The following is a 20415-nucleotide window of genomic DNA, read 5'->3' on the forward strand; positions in this document are numbered from 1 at the left end:
TGAAAACACTAATACCCTAACAGACTACTGTGAGCCGCCATTTCTAATATGAATGTGTCAAATGATTACTGATGGAAGAAAGATAGAGAATCACTCTATTCACCTCGAAATGGCTAGATAAATGCTTTCAAGTCAAGTCATACCTTGTAAAACGCTGTTAGAATTCACTGTGGGCTGAGCAGCAGGAGTACTTGCTAATGAGACTACATTAGCTATAACTGGAGTTGAATCTTTTCTTAGCGATGGGGGCCCTGCTGAAGCAGCTGACACCATGGAAATACTTGCTGATTAAAATAAACAAAAAATTGAAAACCTCATGTAATTTATATGCACATACATAGAAACCAACATCTAAGGACATAGACAACGCTTTTAAGTTAGAGTAAATTCTGTTGGAGCAGAGTCACTCCAGGATTAACTGGTTTTATTTTATCTAAATTAGTGGAACTTAAAAGCATCTCACATACTTTATATCTTGCATTACTATACAGATGGTATATTTAAGAGGCTATGTGATTTAGAGTCTGTCCTTTGCCACACTCTCAAATCCTTTTTTAAAGAATTCAAGGTATATATATCCAATTACAAAACATTAACTGCCATTCTTTCCCATAGAGTTCTCAAAGAGTTTATTTGATTCAATATGCTCAGGGAAAAGTAAAAGGACTCGTTTTTACTTGGTTTTAATCTAAGGAGTTAAGCAAAAAGTAATCTAAATGTTAATGTCATTTAAATAGAATGAAATTTGTATTCCATGACAGTACCGACAATTGTTTAATGTTCCCAATCTGTAGAACAGTGGTTAGTCCCCAGCACTGATCAATGACTAAAGTTTAATTTTACCTGAATTGTTTTGTGAAGGCGGGTCACACATACTTTGCTGATTACAGAACATCAAGATACAAAGCAGGTTACAGAAATGTTTCATTTCTCCTCGCCATTTCAAAGATTCACTGAGTTTACCCTGTCGCTTACAACCGTCACATTTGGCCATCTGAAAAAGAAACAGAAGATAGTAATGAAGTAAGAAACAGACAGGTCTGGCAGAATAAAAGTGGAATATACATAACAAGTCATGAAATTAACTTAATTTTAAATATTAAAAAAAGTCACACTACAGAGATACAGTGCCAATAAATAGTAATTAAAAAACGAAATAAGACCTATCTTCCTCAATGATTTCAGAAGATAAATTCACTTTACTTAACTAATAAATGAATAAAATTATAATTTTCAATATTTTAATGTCTTGAATAAAACTGTTGTGTCTTCTACAAGGAAATTAAAAACAAAAGGAATCTAACTTGAGCGACATCAGAATCTTCCAAAATCTTATTTTAATCCTGAAGAACATTATACACTTAATATTTGAAAGTTTAAATGATTAAACTGTCTTTCATACTTCATCAAATAAAAGAAGGGAATAATGTATGCTGTAACTTGAAAAACCTAGGAATGTGAATTACATTTACCTGATAGAACAGAACTGTGTATTTGGACATGCATTCTTCACAACAGAATTCTTCTACTTTCCCCCCCAAATTATTCTGTACCAGTTTGGGAGAAGTCTGTAAACAATAACTGCACATTTTACAGTGATTTCCCCAGAGTTTTGCCAAGTCATGTTTATAAAGCAATTTGCAACCTAAAAGATTCAGGAAAGATAAAATTAACATTAGGGAGAAATATTAAGTATCTCCATCTTTAATTTAAATGCCCTATAACAAAGTTTCCACACTTGAGTCTTCACCGAGATCAATACACAGGATCAATACTATTATTTAGAAAATATTACAGTCACAAAGTTAATTTGGTTAATGAAACTTCTGTTTCATTTGGGTATGTGATAACATCCTGGGTCACAATGTAAAATGTATTTCTTCTTTTGTGTTGTGGTCAAAAGGTTTGAAAGCCACTAGTCCAGTAGGCTAAACTTGTACAGTCTTAGAATAAAACAAAATATTCTAAACATGTAAGATAGTCATTTAAATCAATTATCTACCTCATATTGATTTGCAAGTGCAGGTCATTTATATTCAGAAACATAATGGCTGTTTAAAACAGTAACAGTATAATCTTGGGATGCTACCAAAATTTAAGGAATTGCCTTAAGAAGTGTAGACCTAAAAAATGCCTATCAACCTAATAAAATTAAAAGTTATTAAATAACATTAATGTTTTTCACTTTACCATCATCTTCTATAATACTCTGAGGATCTTTTCCTTCATTTTAAGATTTATATGACACGAAGAATTAGATCAGAAAATAGTGAACCAAGTGTCAACAAAACAAAAAGACTTTGGTGTTTGTGTATAAAAGAGATAAACTTACATAGTAACAGCCTAATTCATTAACTGCTTTTAAACATGCTTTTAAACAACAAACATGCTTAGTAGGTAAGATAATCTTCTTTCTTTACCTTCACTACAGAATGACTTGTCAGCACCTGAGAATCGCACAGTCTCCTTTACAATTTTCTCAATTTTACAGTATTCACACATTGCCATTACATTATTTATTTTCTTATATTCATCAGAACAATTCTTGCCACAGAACTGAAACATTTTACCCTGCAAAGAAATAATCATTAAGTACTAAACATTTGGTTTATCTTACGAAAATCCTATCCCTCTTACTTTCAAAACAAATAGTGTAATTTTGAGAGATGAAAAGACAGAAACAATTCTACAGATAAGCTAGTTTATACTCAAATCCTTTTCTATGACCCTGTACTTTACCTTATAGTCAAGAAGTTCTGGTTTTGTGCCAAAGAGACGGTTACAGTGCTGACACTTAAGTTTTACAACACTTCGTGCAAACCCAACATGTTGAGATTGGGCAGCAAGACGCTGGAGACCAGCTGCAGCAGAGCTATTAATGGAGGTGGGAGACACAGCAGAGGTGTTACCTCCTCCTGCTGACACTGTTGAACCTCTGGGGATGCTTACAATTACTTGGCCCTGAGATAAGGGCACTACTGAAGAATTCATTCCTGTTGGTTTGTTAAACAAATTCTGAAAAAAGCAAAAAAGATCAATCGCATCATTTGTTCAAATAAGAAAGTACTAAGTATGCCAAGCACAGTTCTAGGCAATTAATGATACAATTGTGAACAGGGGAACCTCTCTGCCTTGGAGCAGCTTATCATTGACTGGGGGCAGTGTCATTTATATTCAAAAAATAAAATTATTTAACTAATGATCTTCAAAAATAATATCCTTCTGATAGATAATATAGGTGATAACATAACCATTTAATTTTATAGAAGGCATTTAAATGACATACTTCCAAATACAGGATGAATCAAAATATCTAAACTTAATAGAACTGAGATAGAAATTTAGGCAATCTAGGCACTAGCAAAGACCTAATAAGTTTCCATTACTATAGGAGGCGACTCACTGACTGGAGAAGAGGAAGATTCGTGAAGCCATACCTGGAAAGCTACCACACAACTGTAGCTGCAGAAGTTGCGTATGCTTCCATCTGACATGGCTAGGTGATACTGAGGGATTGCTGAGGTTTTACAACTGTTACACTGAACTTGGACACCTTAGCAAATCAAAATAAAAACTAATGAGTAATATATACAAATGTGCACAAATGTATGAGAAGATAAATATTATGTAATATAAGAAAATTCAAGGGCCGGTTCAAGTTGCAGGAACCAAAACTAAACTTAATCGTGTCATATATAGACAAAAATTAACCTAACATTAAAAATATTTTTTTAAAAGTTGTCACAGTTTATCCTGAAACTCTAAAATAAATGAATCTTAAATATATCAAGTGAGGATAAAGAAAATATATTCAAGAAGCCAAATGAAATTCTTCTGGCAAGGAGGAATGCACAAATAGGCAAGTAAATAAACATAAAATAAGCAATAAAGGTAATAGGTGATATTTTATAACACAGATCTGAAATATTTTACATTTGTCTTAAAAATCAACTAAATTTGGACAAAAATCAGTAGTAAAAACAAAGCAATAATCATATTGTTTCAATTATATTTATATAGTTTACAAAACCAATATTACCTGCAGAAGTAACCATTTTAACTCTGTAAGCAGATAAGCAATTAACAGAACAGAAAAGCTCTGTCTTTCCCAAGCTATTGGTATTTTCAATCATTTCTGCTGAGGATCTCAATGATTTGCAAAGCGCACATGGTGTAATTTTGGCTGATTTCTATTAAGAGAATAAAATAACATTCATTTTTACCAAATTAAAAGTAAAAACATAATTGTTTGAAATGTTTATACTTAACAATGTTGAAATATTTTAAATTAGTGGCTTTCAAACTTTTATGATTACAATCCTCAGTAAGAAATACATTTTACAAAGAGACCCAGTATACACATATTTCTGAGGTTCTGTGTTTGTGTATTATACAATGTGCCAGGTTCTATACTAGGTACTTTCTCATTCTTACTTCATATAATTCTAAAAACATTCCAGTGACATACCTATCTGCAGATAAGAAATGGACTCGGAGAGTTTAACCTTTATCCCCAAGGTAAAATTCTATTTGATTAGAAAGTCTAGGAATCAAACAGAGACCTGCTTTACTTTTAAATCCAAGTTCTTTCTCTACACTTACAGTACATACTATTATGTGAGAAATTTAACAAGTATTGGCTAAATTATAAGTAATAAACAAATTTAAAATTGTGATGTTTCAACCTATTTCTTCTCTTGTGGAATATGAACAATATTTTTACTTGATTGACTCCAAGTGACTCTTAGCACTTGACACAACATCAGGAAAACAGTGTTTTGGACAATGATAAAGCACATGAAGATACTATTGGGTTTCCTCCCTTGTGAAAGCAAAAACAATGTGTTTCTAAAAGAAGGAATAAATAGTGAAGCTACGCCCTTTTAATGTGTTTGCAATAGTACACAGAAATAAATGGAAACACTGTATAATGTTTAAAAATTACAAAATCATTGCAAAGTTTTAAGAACAATTTAAATAAATTTCCCAATCAACATTATTAAATTCACAAATTTTGGTAGATTGTATAAAAATTCACTAGTCTGAGACAAAAAAAAATTGACCATTGACCAGCAAATGTAGTAAAACAGGAAAGAATTATAAAATTTAAAATGTAAAAAGTTCTTACTATTCTTTTGGCTTTATCAATTTGAAAACCGAATTTTTGATCAAAATTTACTAATAAAATATAAATCTAGTACAAACAAAACTGCATAAGACAATTGTCATACAGGAATTCATCTGATTCATCCTCTACAAACCTCAATTCACAAAATAATATATAACCCACAATTATTTTTCCTATTTCACGAAGAGAAGGAAAAATCTTTTGAACAATTAATGGTATGATTTTTATTTTCTGAATGGCAATTTCAACCATATGGATCTGATTTGAAGAATACGTACGCAACTTGGACCTTATCCTGTCAAATTAAAAAACGTTATGTGTGTGTGGGGGATATATATATGTATATATATCCCAAAATATATTTCAAAGATTAGTCAAGGCAACACACCAAAAGGATGGGGATGGTTATCTCTAGGAGATGCATTATTTTTCTTCTTTGTGCTTTTGTGCATTTTCAAAATATGTTCAAAAACACAAATCACATATGAAATAAAAAAGCCATATCCTAAAAACATGTATTTCAAATGCATGAACAGAAACAAATGCTACTTATAAAACTGTTATAAAGTTTAATAGGCATTCATTACTATTTATATGTGAAAATATTAATTAAGCTAGTAAGATCTTATTATTTTTGTGACAGCATTTTCATAATTTTCACCAAAAAATTTAGATACCCTTGAAATGAACAAAGACATTGGGATTAAATATGTTCATGTACCTGCTTATATGCTGTAACACATGTTGAACTACAAAACTTCTTAGACTGTCCCTCTATCTGAAGCATGTGGCATTGTCCAGAGCCACTGTAACAATAACCCCCACAGTTCTCACAACAGTTCATGGTGAGGTTGTTAGCAGAGCGAAACTTAGAGAAGCAGGCATCACTGCAAAGTTTATGTACCACGTTTTGGTAATTAACTTCATGTCGAATCTAGAAATTAAGAAATAACATACAAACAACAAACAGAGACTATTAAAAGCTGTTCTTTAAACACAAATATTAGGCTCCTCCCCACAAAAAAGTAAAAAGGTAACTTACAACAGCATTCTTCTGACACATGCTGCATTTGGTTGAAATACTATTCGTATTTATGGTAACAACAGGTTTTCTTTTCAGTTCATACGTTGACAAACATGACTGACTGCAAAAATCTTTACTAATGGTGGTATTTTCAAACTGGGCACTAATCACATCCTTTGGATTTAAAATGTCTCTGAAAATGATAACAAAGATAAAATAAGCCACAGCATAATTCATTTTTTTCCTTTTTGTGAGCTAAATAAAATACACAAGCAATAAAAAAAATAAATCAGAAAATCTCGGTTTTCTTGGATAAGCTGATTAATTGGCTTTGGTCCTTAAGTTCTGTTCTATGAAACTGACCTAATACAGACTTAATTCATGGAACTGTTAAGAGATTAAAAGGATATACCTCAGTTATCACTCATTATTCTCTAGTAGGTGAAATTATATATTTTAATTTTTTTTCTTCAGGCTCATCTATATTTTCAAAATATTCTTTAAAAATATTGTACTTAAAATTTTTGAAAACCACTACCTTTTAAAAGTAAAAATACATTTCAAATTACAGTGAACATTCTAGCATGATTATATAAAACTGAACATTTCTGTATCTAAATAATTTAATTTGTAGGCATTAGTAGCAAAAGCAATGAAGATTAAAGGCTCCCTACCACTCCACACATTATCCCACCTGCAAACCAGGTATCATCCTACATAGCAGTTTATCAAACAGTTTAAGTATAAACCATTTTAAAAATCAATTTTTTAAGAACATTTTGATGAAATTTTCTAAATGGTGTCTCTAGTCCCATGAGTACACACTCAAAAAGTAAATAAATAAACTATTTTCATTCCTGCATCTTAAACAGATTATACAAACTACTTTTTACAAAAGATCACAAAGCTACTTCAATAAAAGATAATAGTAAACATCACGGGAATCATCACAAAGGAAAAGCTGATATTGCACTATTTTGCAATACATACCTCATCTACTACTCTACTCCAGACTATTCTACTTTCTGCATTTTTTGCCTTTGCAGTTTTTTTATTAAGTTTTATTGTATTTCATTTATAGAATTTATTGAACAGTTGTATTGAACCAAGCACTAACGAAACCCTATCAAGATATGGTACAAATATGCATTCAAGGAGCTCACTGTCTACTGGAACAACTAGATAAATGACATAAAATATTATAACAGAAGGATTCTTAAAATATGAATAAGTAGTATAATAAATTTGAAAAAGGTATGTATAATGTACTATAGAAACAGAAATGAAAAAAAGGAAAAAAATTATTTCAGATAATATGTGACATGAAATGCTATCATCCAAAAAAAGGTGCCATTTGAGCTGGACCTTAAATAGTTTTCTAAAAAATTAAGGAGATAAGGGTTGAGGGCAGCATAAATCAAGTCAATGGAAGTATAAAAGTAGGTATTTCTCACTGCTCTCAGTGTGCTTAGTGTCCAATTAGATCTTATTGTAGTAGATTACATCTTATGCCAGAATGAGAAGATACAATCTCATCCTAGATAGTGAAAATTCAGAAATGGTACAGACAATCCTGAAACAGTTATTTCTTTGAGTGCCATTACAGCAAGAAATCTGATCTTTCTAACAGGACTAACAAAATTACCCTCCAAATTACCTCTCTTTATGTAGGATTTAAAATATTTTTTTTCATCAGGTCCCTATTACTAAGGAAACCTAAAAATTAAATAATGATTAGCCAAAACATATTCAGTTTAAGTTCAAGATGCTAAGAGATATGGTTAATAAAAGATTAAGAAAAGCAAAACTGCTATTCCAAATGGCTAGTGAGTTTCTATTACCTAAGTGTTGCTGCTTTATTTCTACTGATCTATAACAGCAGTAGTAGTTATCAGTTAAGAAATTTTTTCTATCTCCACCTATTCAAATTAAACTGAAATCCTTCTTATAAAGACTGACTTACAAATTAACTATATGAATTATGGGGGGAGGGGTGCAAGTGCCAAAATTAACCAGCTATGTGACACTGAGCAATTCTTTTAACTTCTCTGACTCTAATTTCCTTATATTTAACATACAACCCAATTCAACAATTTTATAATCAGATAACCGGATTATTCCAAACTGTTGCAATGACTGTAAAATAAGAGGAAAGAAAAGGGAAGGAAAGGCAAAGTGGTGAAAAGGAGATGAAAGAGTAGTTTAGGAAGTGAAACGGAATACAAGTAAAAATAAGACTGATCAGTGGTTGAGGAATGAACAACAAGAGGAAAAGGTATTCTATAAAATGAGAAGCAGAGAAAGACAGAAATTGAAGAAAAAAAGGTTAAAGTGATAGGTAAGTAAGAAGAATCTGAAGTAAAAATAGAAAAGGGCAAATGAAAAAGAACAAGGGATAAGAAAAAAAAGGTAACAGTAAATGAATGAAGCGGTACAGTTACGAGTCACAGAATGACAGGCTGAAAAAATGGAAAATTTATGAGTAACAAAGAAAAATGTAATTTTAAAGAATAATTGAATTATGTAAGATAAACACAGAGATAAGCTATAACATGTACATAAAAATGACGTGTTTTCAGATAATACTAGGCAAATACCAGAGACCAAAGGGATATAATTTAGATTTAAAGAATAACATACGGGACAAGAATAACAAAACAGAAAGAGAGTACACATTTTAAAACTTCTCTGAGTATTCTATGGTCATTTTGAAATTCACTCATTAATCTTTGAAAGAATTATCTATGACTATTATTATGAAAGGAGAAATACCACTGAAATTTTAGAAAGTGCTGATCCCTAAAGAATTAAAGAAAGAAACATAAAAGGAGGTTATTATGTAAAATTATTTCACTGAAAAATAGAAAACAGGAAAAAAGTCTATCAAAATTATAATTTTCAAGCTGCTTTTTATCTTAGAATCTGATGAATACGCCAGAATATAGAAATTAGGCATGTGGTATAGTAAGTATTCATTTTTAAAAGCATGGTCCATAATTCAAATAATATAAAAAAAGAAGTCTATTTTTGCTAATTAAACTTGAAATATAAAGGGATGTGCATATGACTAACTTCCAGAAAAATATCATATTTAAATTTCTTTTAAGTCTCTTATCTATAAGCCTTTTTCCAAGTGAACCAGAAGAGGGAGCACCTTTTTCCCTTTCTAGACAAAGAAAGGACAGCATCCATGTGAGGAACCATAGACGCAAATTCTAAACTAATAAATCATAGTTTGAATAGCTTAATAATATAAGCCAAAGTACTTCAGAACCAAAGAATTATTCACCTTTTTCTAATTTATTTAAAGTTTCTATCAATAACCTTACAATATTAGCCAAAATTAGTTCCTATTATTCAAATATATTAGGATGGCTTTATAAGGTCTAAGGTCATACTTTTTTTGTTATTCAACAGTGAAATGAAATCTCTGAGGTAGTTTAGAGATATTGAAAAGATAAAAATACATATACTTGAATCCATTTAATGTCAACAAGTATTAAATGAATTCCAATTACATAACAGAAAACATAACTTTAAATATTTAGGATTTAAGAATCTATTGCCTACAGTTACAAGGTAAAATATTATGGTCATATAATACCCTTAAAATGGTGTGTGTATATATAATACATATAATTTTTTAAGTAATGCATCTCAACTAACAAGGCTGAAAAGCTTGGTTTCAAAAATCTCTCTTAATATATAAAGGGTACATTATTTAAAGTTGAAAGAAGTAGCATCCAGAAAGAAAAGTGACAACTTATTTGCTGGTACTAAATTAAGTGATTATTTCTCAAAAAATCACATAGAAATGTACAAAATTAAACAAATACATGGATAAGAACAAAGTATCTTAAAAGAAAGGAAACAAACAAGATAATTTAGAATTCTGCTATACTTAGAGCAACTTGAACAAGTTTTCTTGGTGGGAGGAGGTGGTGGGCGGGCAGGTGGAACTGTGTATCCAGTGAGGCACAGTGTAGAGCAGAAAAGCTGTGTAGATCCTTTCCTCTGATATGCAGTTTGCCCCTTCTGAAGGATTTTTTTACAGCCAGAACAGGAAACTCGAACAGCTGTGGCAGGAACTGAAGGAAGCATTTTATTCATGCCAGATGATGCCAGAGAAGGTTGAAAGCCAGTAGTCAACTGTGGAGCTTAAAAAAAATTCAAAGAAAAATGTTTTACTTTTTACCATGAATTTTAAGTATGCATCCTTTCTTCCTCTTCTAGAACTGGTCTTGAAATCCAACACTAATTATGCAATATACAATTAAAGCCATTCTAAACGGGCAGAGAGAACTGCCTCATTAACTAATACAAGTAGATACTTCTTCTCACTCATATTGGTCAGAATAAACAAACATGATTCATTTATTCAGTTCTGTTTCTTACCAAGAGGACTGCCACTGACTGAAAACACAGCACTAATTTTCAGTTCCCCCTCCTGAGTTTTTTGCTGTTGGCCATGATTATACTCCTTTAAAAAAAGAAAATAAGTAAATAAATAGGTAATAAAGTATCTAAAGAAATCCAGACATTCAAGACATTTTTACTATTACTATGTAGAGGTGGAAAATGTTTATTAACTGTATTAACATTAATAAGAAATAACAGTAGCAAACTATAATGAGAATATAAGTTTGTATATGCTGAGAGTAAAAAGCAGCTAGTCTATTTAGCCTGTAGCACTACCAGATATTTACAAATTATTTTTGAAAATTCTTATTTAAAAAAAATTTTTTTTTAGGCAAGGCAATCTTTGGTTGACCTCACAGATTGCAAGGACCTTGTCAGTTTACAATCCCTGATTTTTTTATTTTTTACGCCTACAGCACCTGGTCTTCCTAGGTGGTCTCCCATCCAAGTACTAACCAGGCCCAACCCTGCTTAGCTTCCAAGATCAGGATGGGATCGGGCTTGTTCAGGGTAGCATGGCCACAGACTTAATATTTTTACAATATTTTAAGTTGCTGTTTATCTGTTATAAAAGTAATACACCCTATACAAAATTTAGACAAGTAGAAATAAGAAAAACATTCTAATCATATTTCCATCACCCCAAAACAACCATTATTCTTTTGGTATATTTCTTTCCAGTCTTTTCCCCTCCTGCACTGAGGTTTTTTCTTTACATGGTTGTAATTATACCAAATATACCATTCTTACGAAATGATTTTTGGATCACTTGAATCAACTGAGCATTTGCATATTATTACATATTATTAAAAAATAACTTCTAGTGGCTAAATGTATTTTTTAATGTTGAAGTCCATGAGTCCTTGAGATCTATTCAGATATATTATAAGGGGTCTGAGAGTTCTAAAAGAATTATTTTTTAAAACTATATCTTTATTTCAATGACTCTTTTAGTAAATATAAACATATTTTAAGTCATAAATAACCACATATACCTGAGTTATGCTATAAGTTTTCGGTGCCAACTTTGCTTTTACAATTATTGCACTGTGAAATCTTTAAGTGGTAGATTTAACTTTTATTTTAATTCATTGTTTATCACACTGAAACTTGCAAAACCCCACAAGACTTGTTATTCTTGGAATTCTCAGGTAATTCCGACATATTCCCTTTTTTTTGAGGGGTGTCTGTATATTACTTGAGTTTGAGAAATACTGATATATTTTAATAGATTACACAGAAAACAGATTGGGGTGAAGTAAGTGAGGTATCTGCCTCAAACATAAACTTAAAATCCAGTAAACAAGACAAATAATATTTTATAATGCAATATTTTTTGAAAATCAAAAATGCAAAACTCCATGATGAACACAATACCAAAACTTTAAATAAGGACAGGATCAGTATTACTGATTTTTCCTTTGAATGCAGGCTTCAATTTGATGGCCCTGCATGGCACTGAGATTATATAACCCCAACCTAGTATTGGTCCATTTGTTTCCACACATTTGGTATAATCAGTAATGACATGATGGACACCTTTGTGAACACTCATACTCTTATTTTTAAGATTAACTCCTACGAAAAGGATCCTTACAGTGCAATTATTAGGCAAAAAGGTACATAGTAAAAGTTCTTGGTACACAATGACAGACTTTCTCAAAAAATTATGTTTATTCTAGTAATTTGTGAAAAAAGCCATTTAAAAGTCTTTTCTCACTGGCGTTTCAATTTGCAGTTTTCTTTTAAATATCAATTTACAAAAAAAGTATAACATTAACCCTCCACAGTATGTTATCAACATTTTCTCAACACATACTTTGAATTATAATTTTATGTACTGCAAGTTTCCATTTTTATGCCAAAAGCTGACAGTTTTTACCTTTATGATTCCTTCTATTCTTACAAAGTTCTATTTCAGCAATAAAATACTAAGAAAGTGGTTTCACTGTTTATAATACAGTTCTTTAATTCAGAGGTTAAAAACTTTATCTGCAAAAGGCCAGATATCAAATATTTTCAACTTTACAGGCCATACTATCAGAACTACTCAACTCTGTTTCAGTAAAGCAAAAGCACCCAGAGATATTATGTAAGTGGATAAATGTGGTAATGCTACAATAAAACTTTATTTACAAAAACAGAATACAGAAAAACAAAACAGAAACACAGAGGGCAGACTGGATTTGACCCACTACTGATAGATAATTTGCCAACTCCTGTTTTAAATTCATCTAGGATTTATTTATTTTGATGTGTAATAGGCATTCTTTTTCTTTCTCCAAATAGCTGGTGAATTCCATCAATTCACAACCAACATATCAAATACCTTTAAACATTTCTTTGTGGTAATCTATTCTGTATCATTAGTAGCCTGATTAATCTTACAAAATCACACTATCCTAATGAAAATAATTGTGGGATATTTAACCACTTAATAGAGTTTCCCACTATCAACCTCCCTTTTTCAGAACGTATGTGTAATGTGTGTGCATGCCTATTCTTCAAAACATCTGAACCTACTGATATTTTCATCAGAATTATATAAAAACTATACTTTAATCAAGAATAACTGATATCTTACATTTTTTAAAAGGTCTCACCATTCAGTTGTCTTTTACCTCAAGTCTTTTACCGTATTTTTAGTCGCTTTGCTGTGGAAAACAGTGTGTCTTCTCATCATTTTATCTAACTGGGAAAGAAATGATTTATAGAATATTTCTATCCTTTATAAACTAAAATTAAACTAGCTATTCCACTAAACTTTCATGAATTCCACTAATTCTCTAAGAAAGATCCTTACCAGCAAACGATGATAATTTTGTCTCACCTTTTCCATTATTTCTTCTAATTTCTTTAACATGTATTGGGTCGAAAATCCAACAAGAGTTAAATAATAATGCTGACATCAGTAATTTGTGTTCTTTTAGTAATTATTAACAGTAGGTTTCCATCAGTTTACTTTTAAATTCAATGACTGTTATTGATCTGAAGTAGACATTTCCTTACCATGATCAAGAGAGTATCTATTACAAGAAATGCATAGTGAATTACATGAAATGTCTTTTGGTATCTACATATCTATCTATCTAAGTCTTATCTGACTTGTTGGTGAAGTTATATATTACAAGATTTTCTACCACTGATTCATTCTGACACTCCTACATTATATAGCATAATGCAAAATTTTTAAGTAAAAAAAAGTTTTTAATCTCAAAAAACTTGAGAAAAAAAATCAATACTCATTGGCACACTTTAATGGTCTTCCATCAGCTCTCTTTCTCAATGTCTGTGACAAGTTATTCCAAACTTCTGATATATTCCTTAAGCTTCAAGTACATATTACTTATGTATATAGTAAAGTACATATCTTAAGGACTCTGTTTATAAACCCCAAAAAGCTGTCAAGGCAGAATCATGTATATATTAGTATCCCCCAACAATGACTAATTTTATAAATACTTCAGCAATGGCTAATAACTTGAGAAGTGAAAATTTGATGTCCCAAAAGCTTTCAGAAGCAGAAATGTGTCAAAACAAACAAAAAAATTCTTTACCAATACCTTTTTTGTTTATCATAAAAAAAATCCACATTGGTATCCCAAGACAGTATTTTAGAAATGAAGAACCCAGTTCCTATAGCCAAGTTAGCTTGACGTGGCTTTAAAAATATATAAAAAAAAGAGGCCCCAACATTTAATTACTGCATTCTGATATCCAAGACTGTATGACTTACTATAGTGACAATTAATTAACTTTCTAATCCATTTATTTCAATGAAAGGTTACAGATTAGTATTCCTTTTATTTTGAGCAAAAAGATAAAAAAAATCAGGATTTTAATGTAATATTTACTGAATTTCCAGCTTTTATATCCTACAGAAAAGGGAAAAAAGAAAAATGAGTACTCTGACTCCTTAAAGTTTTTATTTTATAACCTGCTCTAAGCCTTTTTTTTTTTTTTTAAATTAAAGAACGTTTATTTACAGAAAAACTGGTAGATCATATGGTCTCGAGTAATTCTATGAAACTAGTTTCCTCATCTACAAATGGAGTTAGTAATCTACTTTGGCATTCTGAAATAAGAAGATGAAACTGTACAAGTAAAAGCATCTGTAACTGTAAAAATACTACAGAAAATATTACTGTGGCATGCAATGGGATTTGAAGGAAGAAATGAAAGTAGGAGGCCAAATGATGTTATGCCAGTAACAGACAGGAGGATGACAACTGAGAAATCCAGGAGAAATATCAAGAGCAAATAAACAAAAGAGGTGAAATTCATATACACCCATTTCAGCACCTTAGTGATTTACATGCAGAAGTAAAGAAATTAAAACCAAAACGAATTTTGTAAGAATTAGATAGTGAGCTGAAAGCAAAACTACAAGTTAAAGAGAAGAGCCAAGGGAGGTTATGACACGGTGCCATGGGCTAAAGCTATGATCTTGTTAAACCATGAGAAAGTATTACTAGATACTGCTAGTAAATAATGGTCAAAAGTAAAGGCACACCTATTAAATCTATCAGTATTTTATGAGAGTTAGGTTAATAGTACTGTTTTAGAGACTAAGATAATAATACACTGGAACTCCCTTTTTTCAGTCTATGGGAAATGAATAAGAGTGATAAAGAATTAGGCAATATTGAACAGCAAAGAATACAGATTTCCAACGGTCATGGGGGAGAAATACCTAAAAAACAGGACAATGAAAAAGGGAGAGGGAGAAGGGGAAAAGAGGGGAGAAAGGAAGGGCGAGGAGGGGGAAAAGGAGGAAAGCAAAGGGGTGGAAAGGAAAATAAAGAACTTGGTATCTCTAGTTTAACATGAAGTCCCTGAGGGATTTCTAGAAGAATTATCAAAGGTCTGATCCTACAGGATTGGAATAGCTGATAACAGAGAGGACTTCTCAGAGAAAACCAGCTTTATCCACTCACAGGCAGGGACTGTCTTACTGGCAGGTCAGGGTAAAGAAGGCTTCTGGACCTCAAGCCCAGGACCTACACATACTCCTGCTTGATTCTCAAAGTATTTGGGGAAGTTCTTTCCCATAACTATGATGAAACTTCATATTAAGCATTTTATAACACATTATTACGATTTGAACAGTATATAAAAATATAGGTATCTTTCTGTCCTGATAGTTCCATCCTCTTAGTATTCTCCTGCCACTAGAACCTTTGATTGTTTTCAGAAAAGTAATACAAATAACCTTTCCTAATGTCCTCTTCCCCAATGTATTTGGTCTTTGATATAACTGCCTTTTTGTCCTGAGGAAAGTGTTACTCCCTGGGTCATGTTCAGGGAGAAAAGGATGCTTTTGGTACCCAGCCAGCATTACGATTTTTTATGGATTTCCCATGTTCACACTGGGGTGTGTAAACAGACAGGAGATCTGCCCTGTATAGACACATGGTTATAGTCTTCTGAGGCATACACTGCAACATGAACTTCCCCTACTTGACAGGACATTTCTTTTCTGATATCCAAGAACTCCATTTTGCTTGCTTCTATTAAGCATGATTTTAATCTACCTTCTATTCAAATATTTTCATGTTTCTTGTTTACTATCTTCTTTGTAACCACTATATTCATACCCATACAATTCCTAAAGCTTTATCATCATTACTTTACACAGCAACCTTCCACTGGGCACCATGGAATTCTTGCTTAACTGAACATCAATCTGACCCTACAAATCACTTACATCTATAACTCATCCACTCTTCTATCTCCTTACTCTACAACAGTGGTTCTCAAAAGCAGAGATTTTGCTGCCCAAGGGACATTTGGTAACTTCTAGAGACACCTGGGGGGTGAGGGTGAGGGTGCTGCTACAAGCATCTAGTAGATAAGAGGACAAAGATACTGCTATACATCCTACAATGCACAGAACAGCCCCTCATAATAAAAAATCATCTGGCCCAAAATGTTAATAGTGCCAAGGTTGAGAAACCCTGCTCAAGACATTGGAATGAAAAAATTTCTTCCACATTTTGTCTCACGTTCTCAAGCCCCCTAGTATAATAGGAAGATATGGAAAGATAAATTTTCTCTAGATTAACTGTCATTTCAGAGAAATAACTTATTAATGCTAAATTTACTTTCTTAGCCTCTGAATTCATGAGATCTGTATAAAACATAGACCACCCTTGAATAATTGCTGTTATTGTTTATTCCAGCAGTCCTCAATCTTTTTGGCACCAGGGACCAGTGCTCCTATGAGAATCTAATGCCTGATGATCTGAGGTGGAGCTGAGGCAGAGATGCTAGCGCTAGGGAACAGCTGCAAATACAGATGAAACTTTGCTCGCTAGCCCACCGCTCACCTCCTGCTATGCAGCCCAGTTCCTAACAGGCCATGGAACACTACCAGTCTGTGGCCCAGGGATTGGGGACCCCTCGTTTATTCATCACTTCCTACATTCCAAAATGATTACAGTATCTAACTTCTTTCTTCTATCTCAACACTACAATGTCATTAACTGCATAGATAACTGTGCTGACTTCAGGACCTCAATGTTATAGGATCTCTATGACTTTTACCTCCAGAGAAACAATGGAATAGCAGAGCTCTATCCTTACCCTTAATAATCATAGATCGCAAATTTGGAATCCCCTATCACCCATCAAAAGCTCCTTTACCTTCTACCCAATGATCCAATGAACTGGTTCTTCAATCAATTAACCTTTGCAGAGATAATCTGTCCATTACTCCCTCCTGAAAAACACTTAAATCTATATATAGCCTGTCTTCATTAGCAGTAACTGCAAAAGGCTTATTACCTTATACAAACTCAATCAAACCATAAACTCATAAACCACCATAATCTTTCAGCTATGACTGCTGTATCAATTTCTAATCCATTAAGACTCACACTTTCCTTAATCCTGCACTGAAATTGTAAAAATCAGAAAACAGTGGTATTTAGGAACAAAGTGGATTAAAAGCCTGAATTACTATTCAGGAAAAGTTTCATGAAATTCTTGTTGATTCCTTAGCATGATTCTCAATTGCAATTGCCTCAACCTTCATTAAGAGTCTCCTCTCACCCTATCAACAAACTGCTTCACTTCTTAATCAAGAACTTCCTCTCAAATGATTAATTCATGGGTGAAACAAAAAGAAGGGGGAAAAAAAAGGTGAAATGTTTACTTGAGCATTGTCAGGTTCATCTTTAATTTTGTCTAGTAGTCCCTGCTGTGGTGCCATTGCTTTGTCATACTCATCATCCAAAGGTTCTTCTTTAATTCTAATATTTGATGCAAAGGAATTCCCCAGTTCCGAACCAATGGATTCTTTATTGGCAAATGGATAGCTGGAATCCTAAAACACAATATAAAGGATTAATAAATATTCAGATTTAAAATTTATTCCTCTTCAGGTTTAACACCCAAAGAAAAACTCATTGGAAATGAAGAACTCTATGGACATTCATTAGAGTCCCTATACCTAAAAGTAAATGTGACATATGTCTAAATATCAAATACAAATAAAGAATCTAAGAGCTGAGCTTCTTAGGACATCTCCAAAGATGTTCCTTCCCAAATAATACAGCTAAATAGATAGATAGATAGATAGATAGATAGATAGATAGATAGATAGATAGATAGATAGATAAATAAATCCGTGCTCTACCTACTACATATAGTTACGCTTTAGAAAGTGACATAAAGAAAACTTTGACACTTGCCACAGTTACAGCATTCTGCATACACACTGAAAACTTACCCTAAAGTTTGTTTCTGGGGTTTGTGGTAAATGGGTATGTAATGTTTCTTCAACTTGATTAGCTATTGAAAGAAAAACAAAACAAAACAAACACATGTATATGAATAACAAATCTTATATAGAGAGTGACCTAAAAAGCTATAATTTGATAATCACCTCTCTTTTCCAACAAAGATGCTCATTAGCATGAAATGGGTCCCAAAAAACACCCAAAAAGTAGTTTTGCTCAAAGTAAACAATCTGGGCCCACCTAACTTTTAGCCTCACCTCACTTTTCCAGGCTCAAATATAAAAAAGCAGTTACTTTATTCACTATGCTCTGAAAATTATTTGTTCTTCCCCAGTTCAGCTTATACCATTCCAAATCCTTTCTATCTATCCTAATCTTCATACAGTCTTCCAGACTCAGCTCAGTTCAAAATTCACCTCTCTATAAAACCTTCCCTGGCCAATAAGTTAAAAATAATCTCTAAGAATACCTAAAACACATTGTTTCAATCATGTGAAAGAAATCTTGTATAGCCTTATGACAAACCCTTCTACCATTGTCTTTAATTATAAATTAAATCTTATGTTATTCAATTGGTCACTGACATGTCTACTACTTGATTTATCTTGTCTCTCCTACTAGATATTATGATCCTTGAGGATAAATTACCCTTATAATTTTCAATATCTCTACAGAGGATACTGAAAATATATAATGAAAAATACAGTATACCAGTGTATAGTGTTCTACGTAATGAATACTTAATTGTTTTTAACAATACTGCTTTGTTCTTTCTACCATATTTTTCCTAGCATTGTCAGAAGAAATTTAAGGGTTGGTATATTATATCTTACTTTCCTTTACGTCTACTGAACATTTATTAAAATATTACTATTTTCACTATACGAGGTTAGGCCCCAAGATACAAAGATGAATATGACACAATCTGACCCTCAAAAAACTCCTACACTAATAGGTAAGGCAAAAACAAATACAGAACTGAGATAAGTACTATAAATAATGAGGCATGAACAAAATGCTATGGAAATACAGATAAGGAAACAATTCATTCTTAATGAAGAAAGGTTGGGGATGAGTCAGGAATTGTTGGATAAGAAGTACTTTTACAGGCATACACAAAGAGAAAAAATGACATGCAGGCAAATGGAACAGTAAGAGAAAAGGAAGGCATGAAAATATATATTTAAGAATGGAGCTAGAGCTAAAGTACAGGGTACACTGGGCAAAGAGGCTCAAGAGGAATCTTAAGAAACTTCTAAAACATAAAATAGAAATGTTATCAAAAAGAAAAGCCCTCCCTAATTTGGACTAATTGGTGGGACAGCAGTTTGAATTAGTGCTTACAGCACAAAGAAGTTAAATCCAACTTCAGGTTCCAATGTTCAATCAAAGAAAATGAACAGGTGATTCGAGTATCTTGCCTTCTCATCAAAATATTGCAACCAGGGGAGGGAGAAATGAGGTTTAGAGCTATTTTTCAACCATTTATACCATTACCAAAAGTTACTGGGAGAAATTCAGTCACTCTGCAAAGAACAAGCATAAAAGAAAAATGACAAGCTTACAATAAATTTAACTGTTCATATTTCGCTTAGCATCAGAATAAAAGCTATATTATCCACATATTGTTACTTATTGTGTTTTATAGTGCTATTCCAACAATTACCTGCTTTATCAAAAAAACTGCTTTTCAACCTTGAATCCAACTCTTTATGGGGTTTATCCAACCGTTTTTCACGTTCATGATAAGTTAGGTCTCTATTTTTCTCCTTTCCAGAAAATGTCTCTTTGCTGTTTTCTCTTACTAGACTAAAATCTTTCCGTATTGATTTAAAGACAGAAACCTGATCAAACTGTTTAGGAAAGTCTTTTTTTAATTTATTTTGGATTTGTATTTCATTTTCATTGTCTGATTCATGCTGTGTGACTCTTCTCTCTACTTCCAAGCTATCATCAGTATGAATTGAAGAAACAAGATTGTCCTTTGAACTAAAATCCTGTTCATCCTCATTGTCACTACCAACGACTGGAATTCCTGCAAGATCCCCAGAGTTCAAAAAATAATCATCTTCATCCAGCAATGAATTTTCAGATCCTGTTTG

At 32.2% G+C, this 20415-nt stretch overlaps 1 protein-coding gene and 1 non-coding gene across 3 annotated transcripts in view; both read right to left on the bottom strand.

Moving 5' to 3' along the window:
* The window catches only part of ZMYM4 (zinc finger MYM-type containing 4), a 143183-nt gene that overhangs the window by 43793 nt on the left and 78975 nt on the right, over positions 1-20415 (bottom strand). The window contains exons 1-14 of one of the 2 annotated variants that reach the window (XR_003043808.1): positions 19980-20409; positions 18304-18365; positions 17728-17898; positions 10548-10632; positions 10054-10309; positions 6171-6345; positions 5850-6062; positions 4040-4190; positions 3438-3553; positions 2740-3015; positions 2421-2571; positions 1473-1645; positions 844-994; positions 144-284 (exon numbers count right to left, since the gene is read on the bottom strand). Coding sequence is in view for 1 of the 2 variants with exons in the window: in XM_006924252.3 (XP_006924314.2) it covers positions 144-284; positions 844-994; positions 1473-1645; positions 2421-2571; positions 2740-3015; positions 3438-3553; positions 4040-4190; positions 5850-6062; positions 6171-6345; positions 10054-10309; positions 10548-10632; positions 17728-17898; positions 18304-18365; positions 19980-20415 (2557 nt within the window). In the remaining variant the exon portion in view is untranslated. Of the gene's footprint in view, positions 1-143; positions 285-843; positions 995-1472; positions 1646-2420; positions 2572-2739; positions 3016-3437; positions 3554-4039; positions 4191-5849; positions 6063-6170; positions 6346-10053; positions 10310-10547; positions 10633-17727; positions 17899-18303; positions 18366-19979 lie in introns of both variants that reach the window. The other variant, XM_006924252.3, reaches the window with a different exon arrangement.
* LOC112473006 lies at positions 10979-11098 on the bottom strand. Its single transcript, XR_003043876.1, has one exon. It is a non-coding gene; the product is annotated as a 5S ribosomal RNA (ribosomal RNA).

This window comes from Pteropus alecto, unplaced genomic scaffold, assembly GCF_000325575.1.
Source record: "Pteropus alecto unplaced genomic scaffold, ASM32557v1 scaffold39, whole genome shotgun sequence".
Lineage (NCBI taxonomy): Eukaryota > Metazoa > Chordata > Mammalia > Chiroptera > Pteropodidae > Pteropus > Pteropus alecto.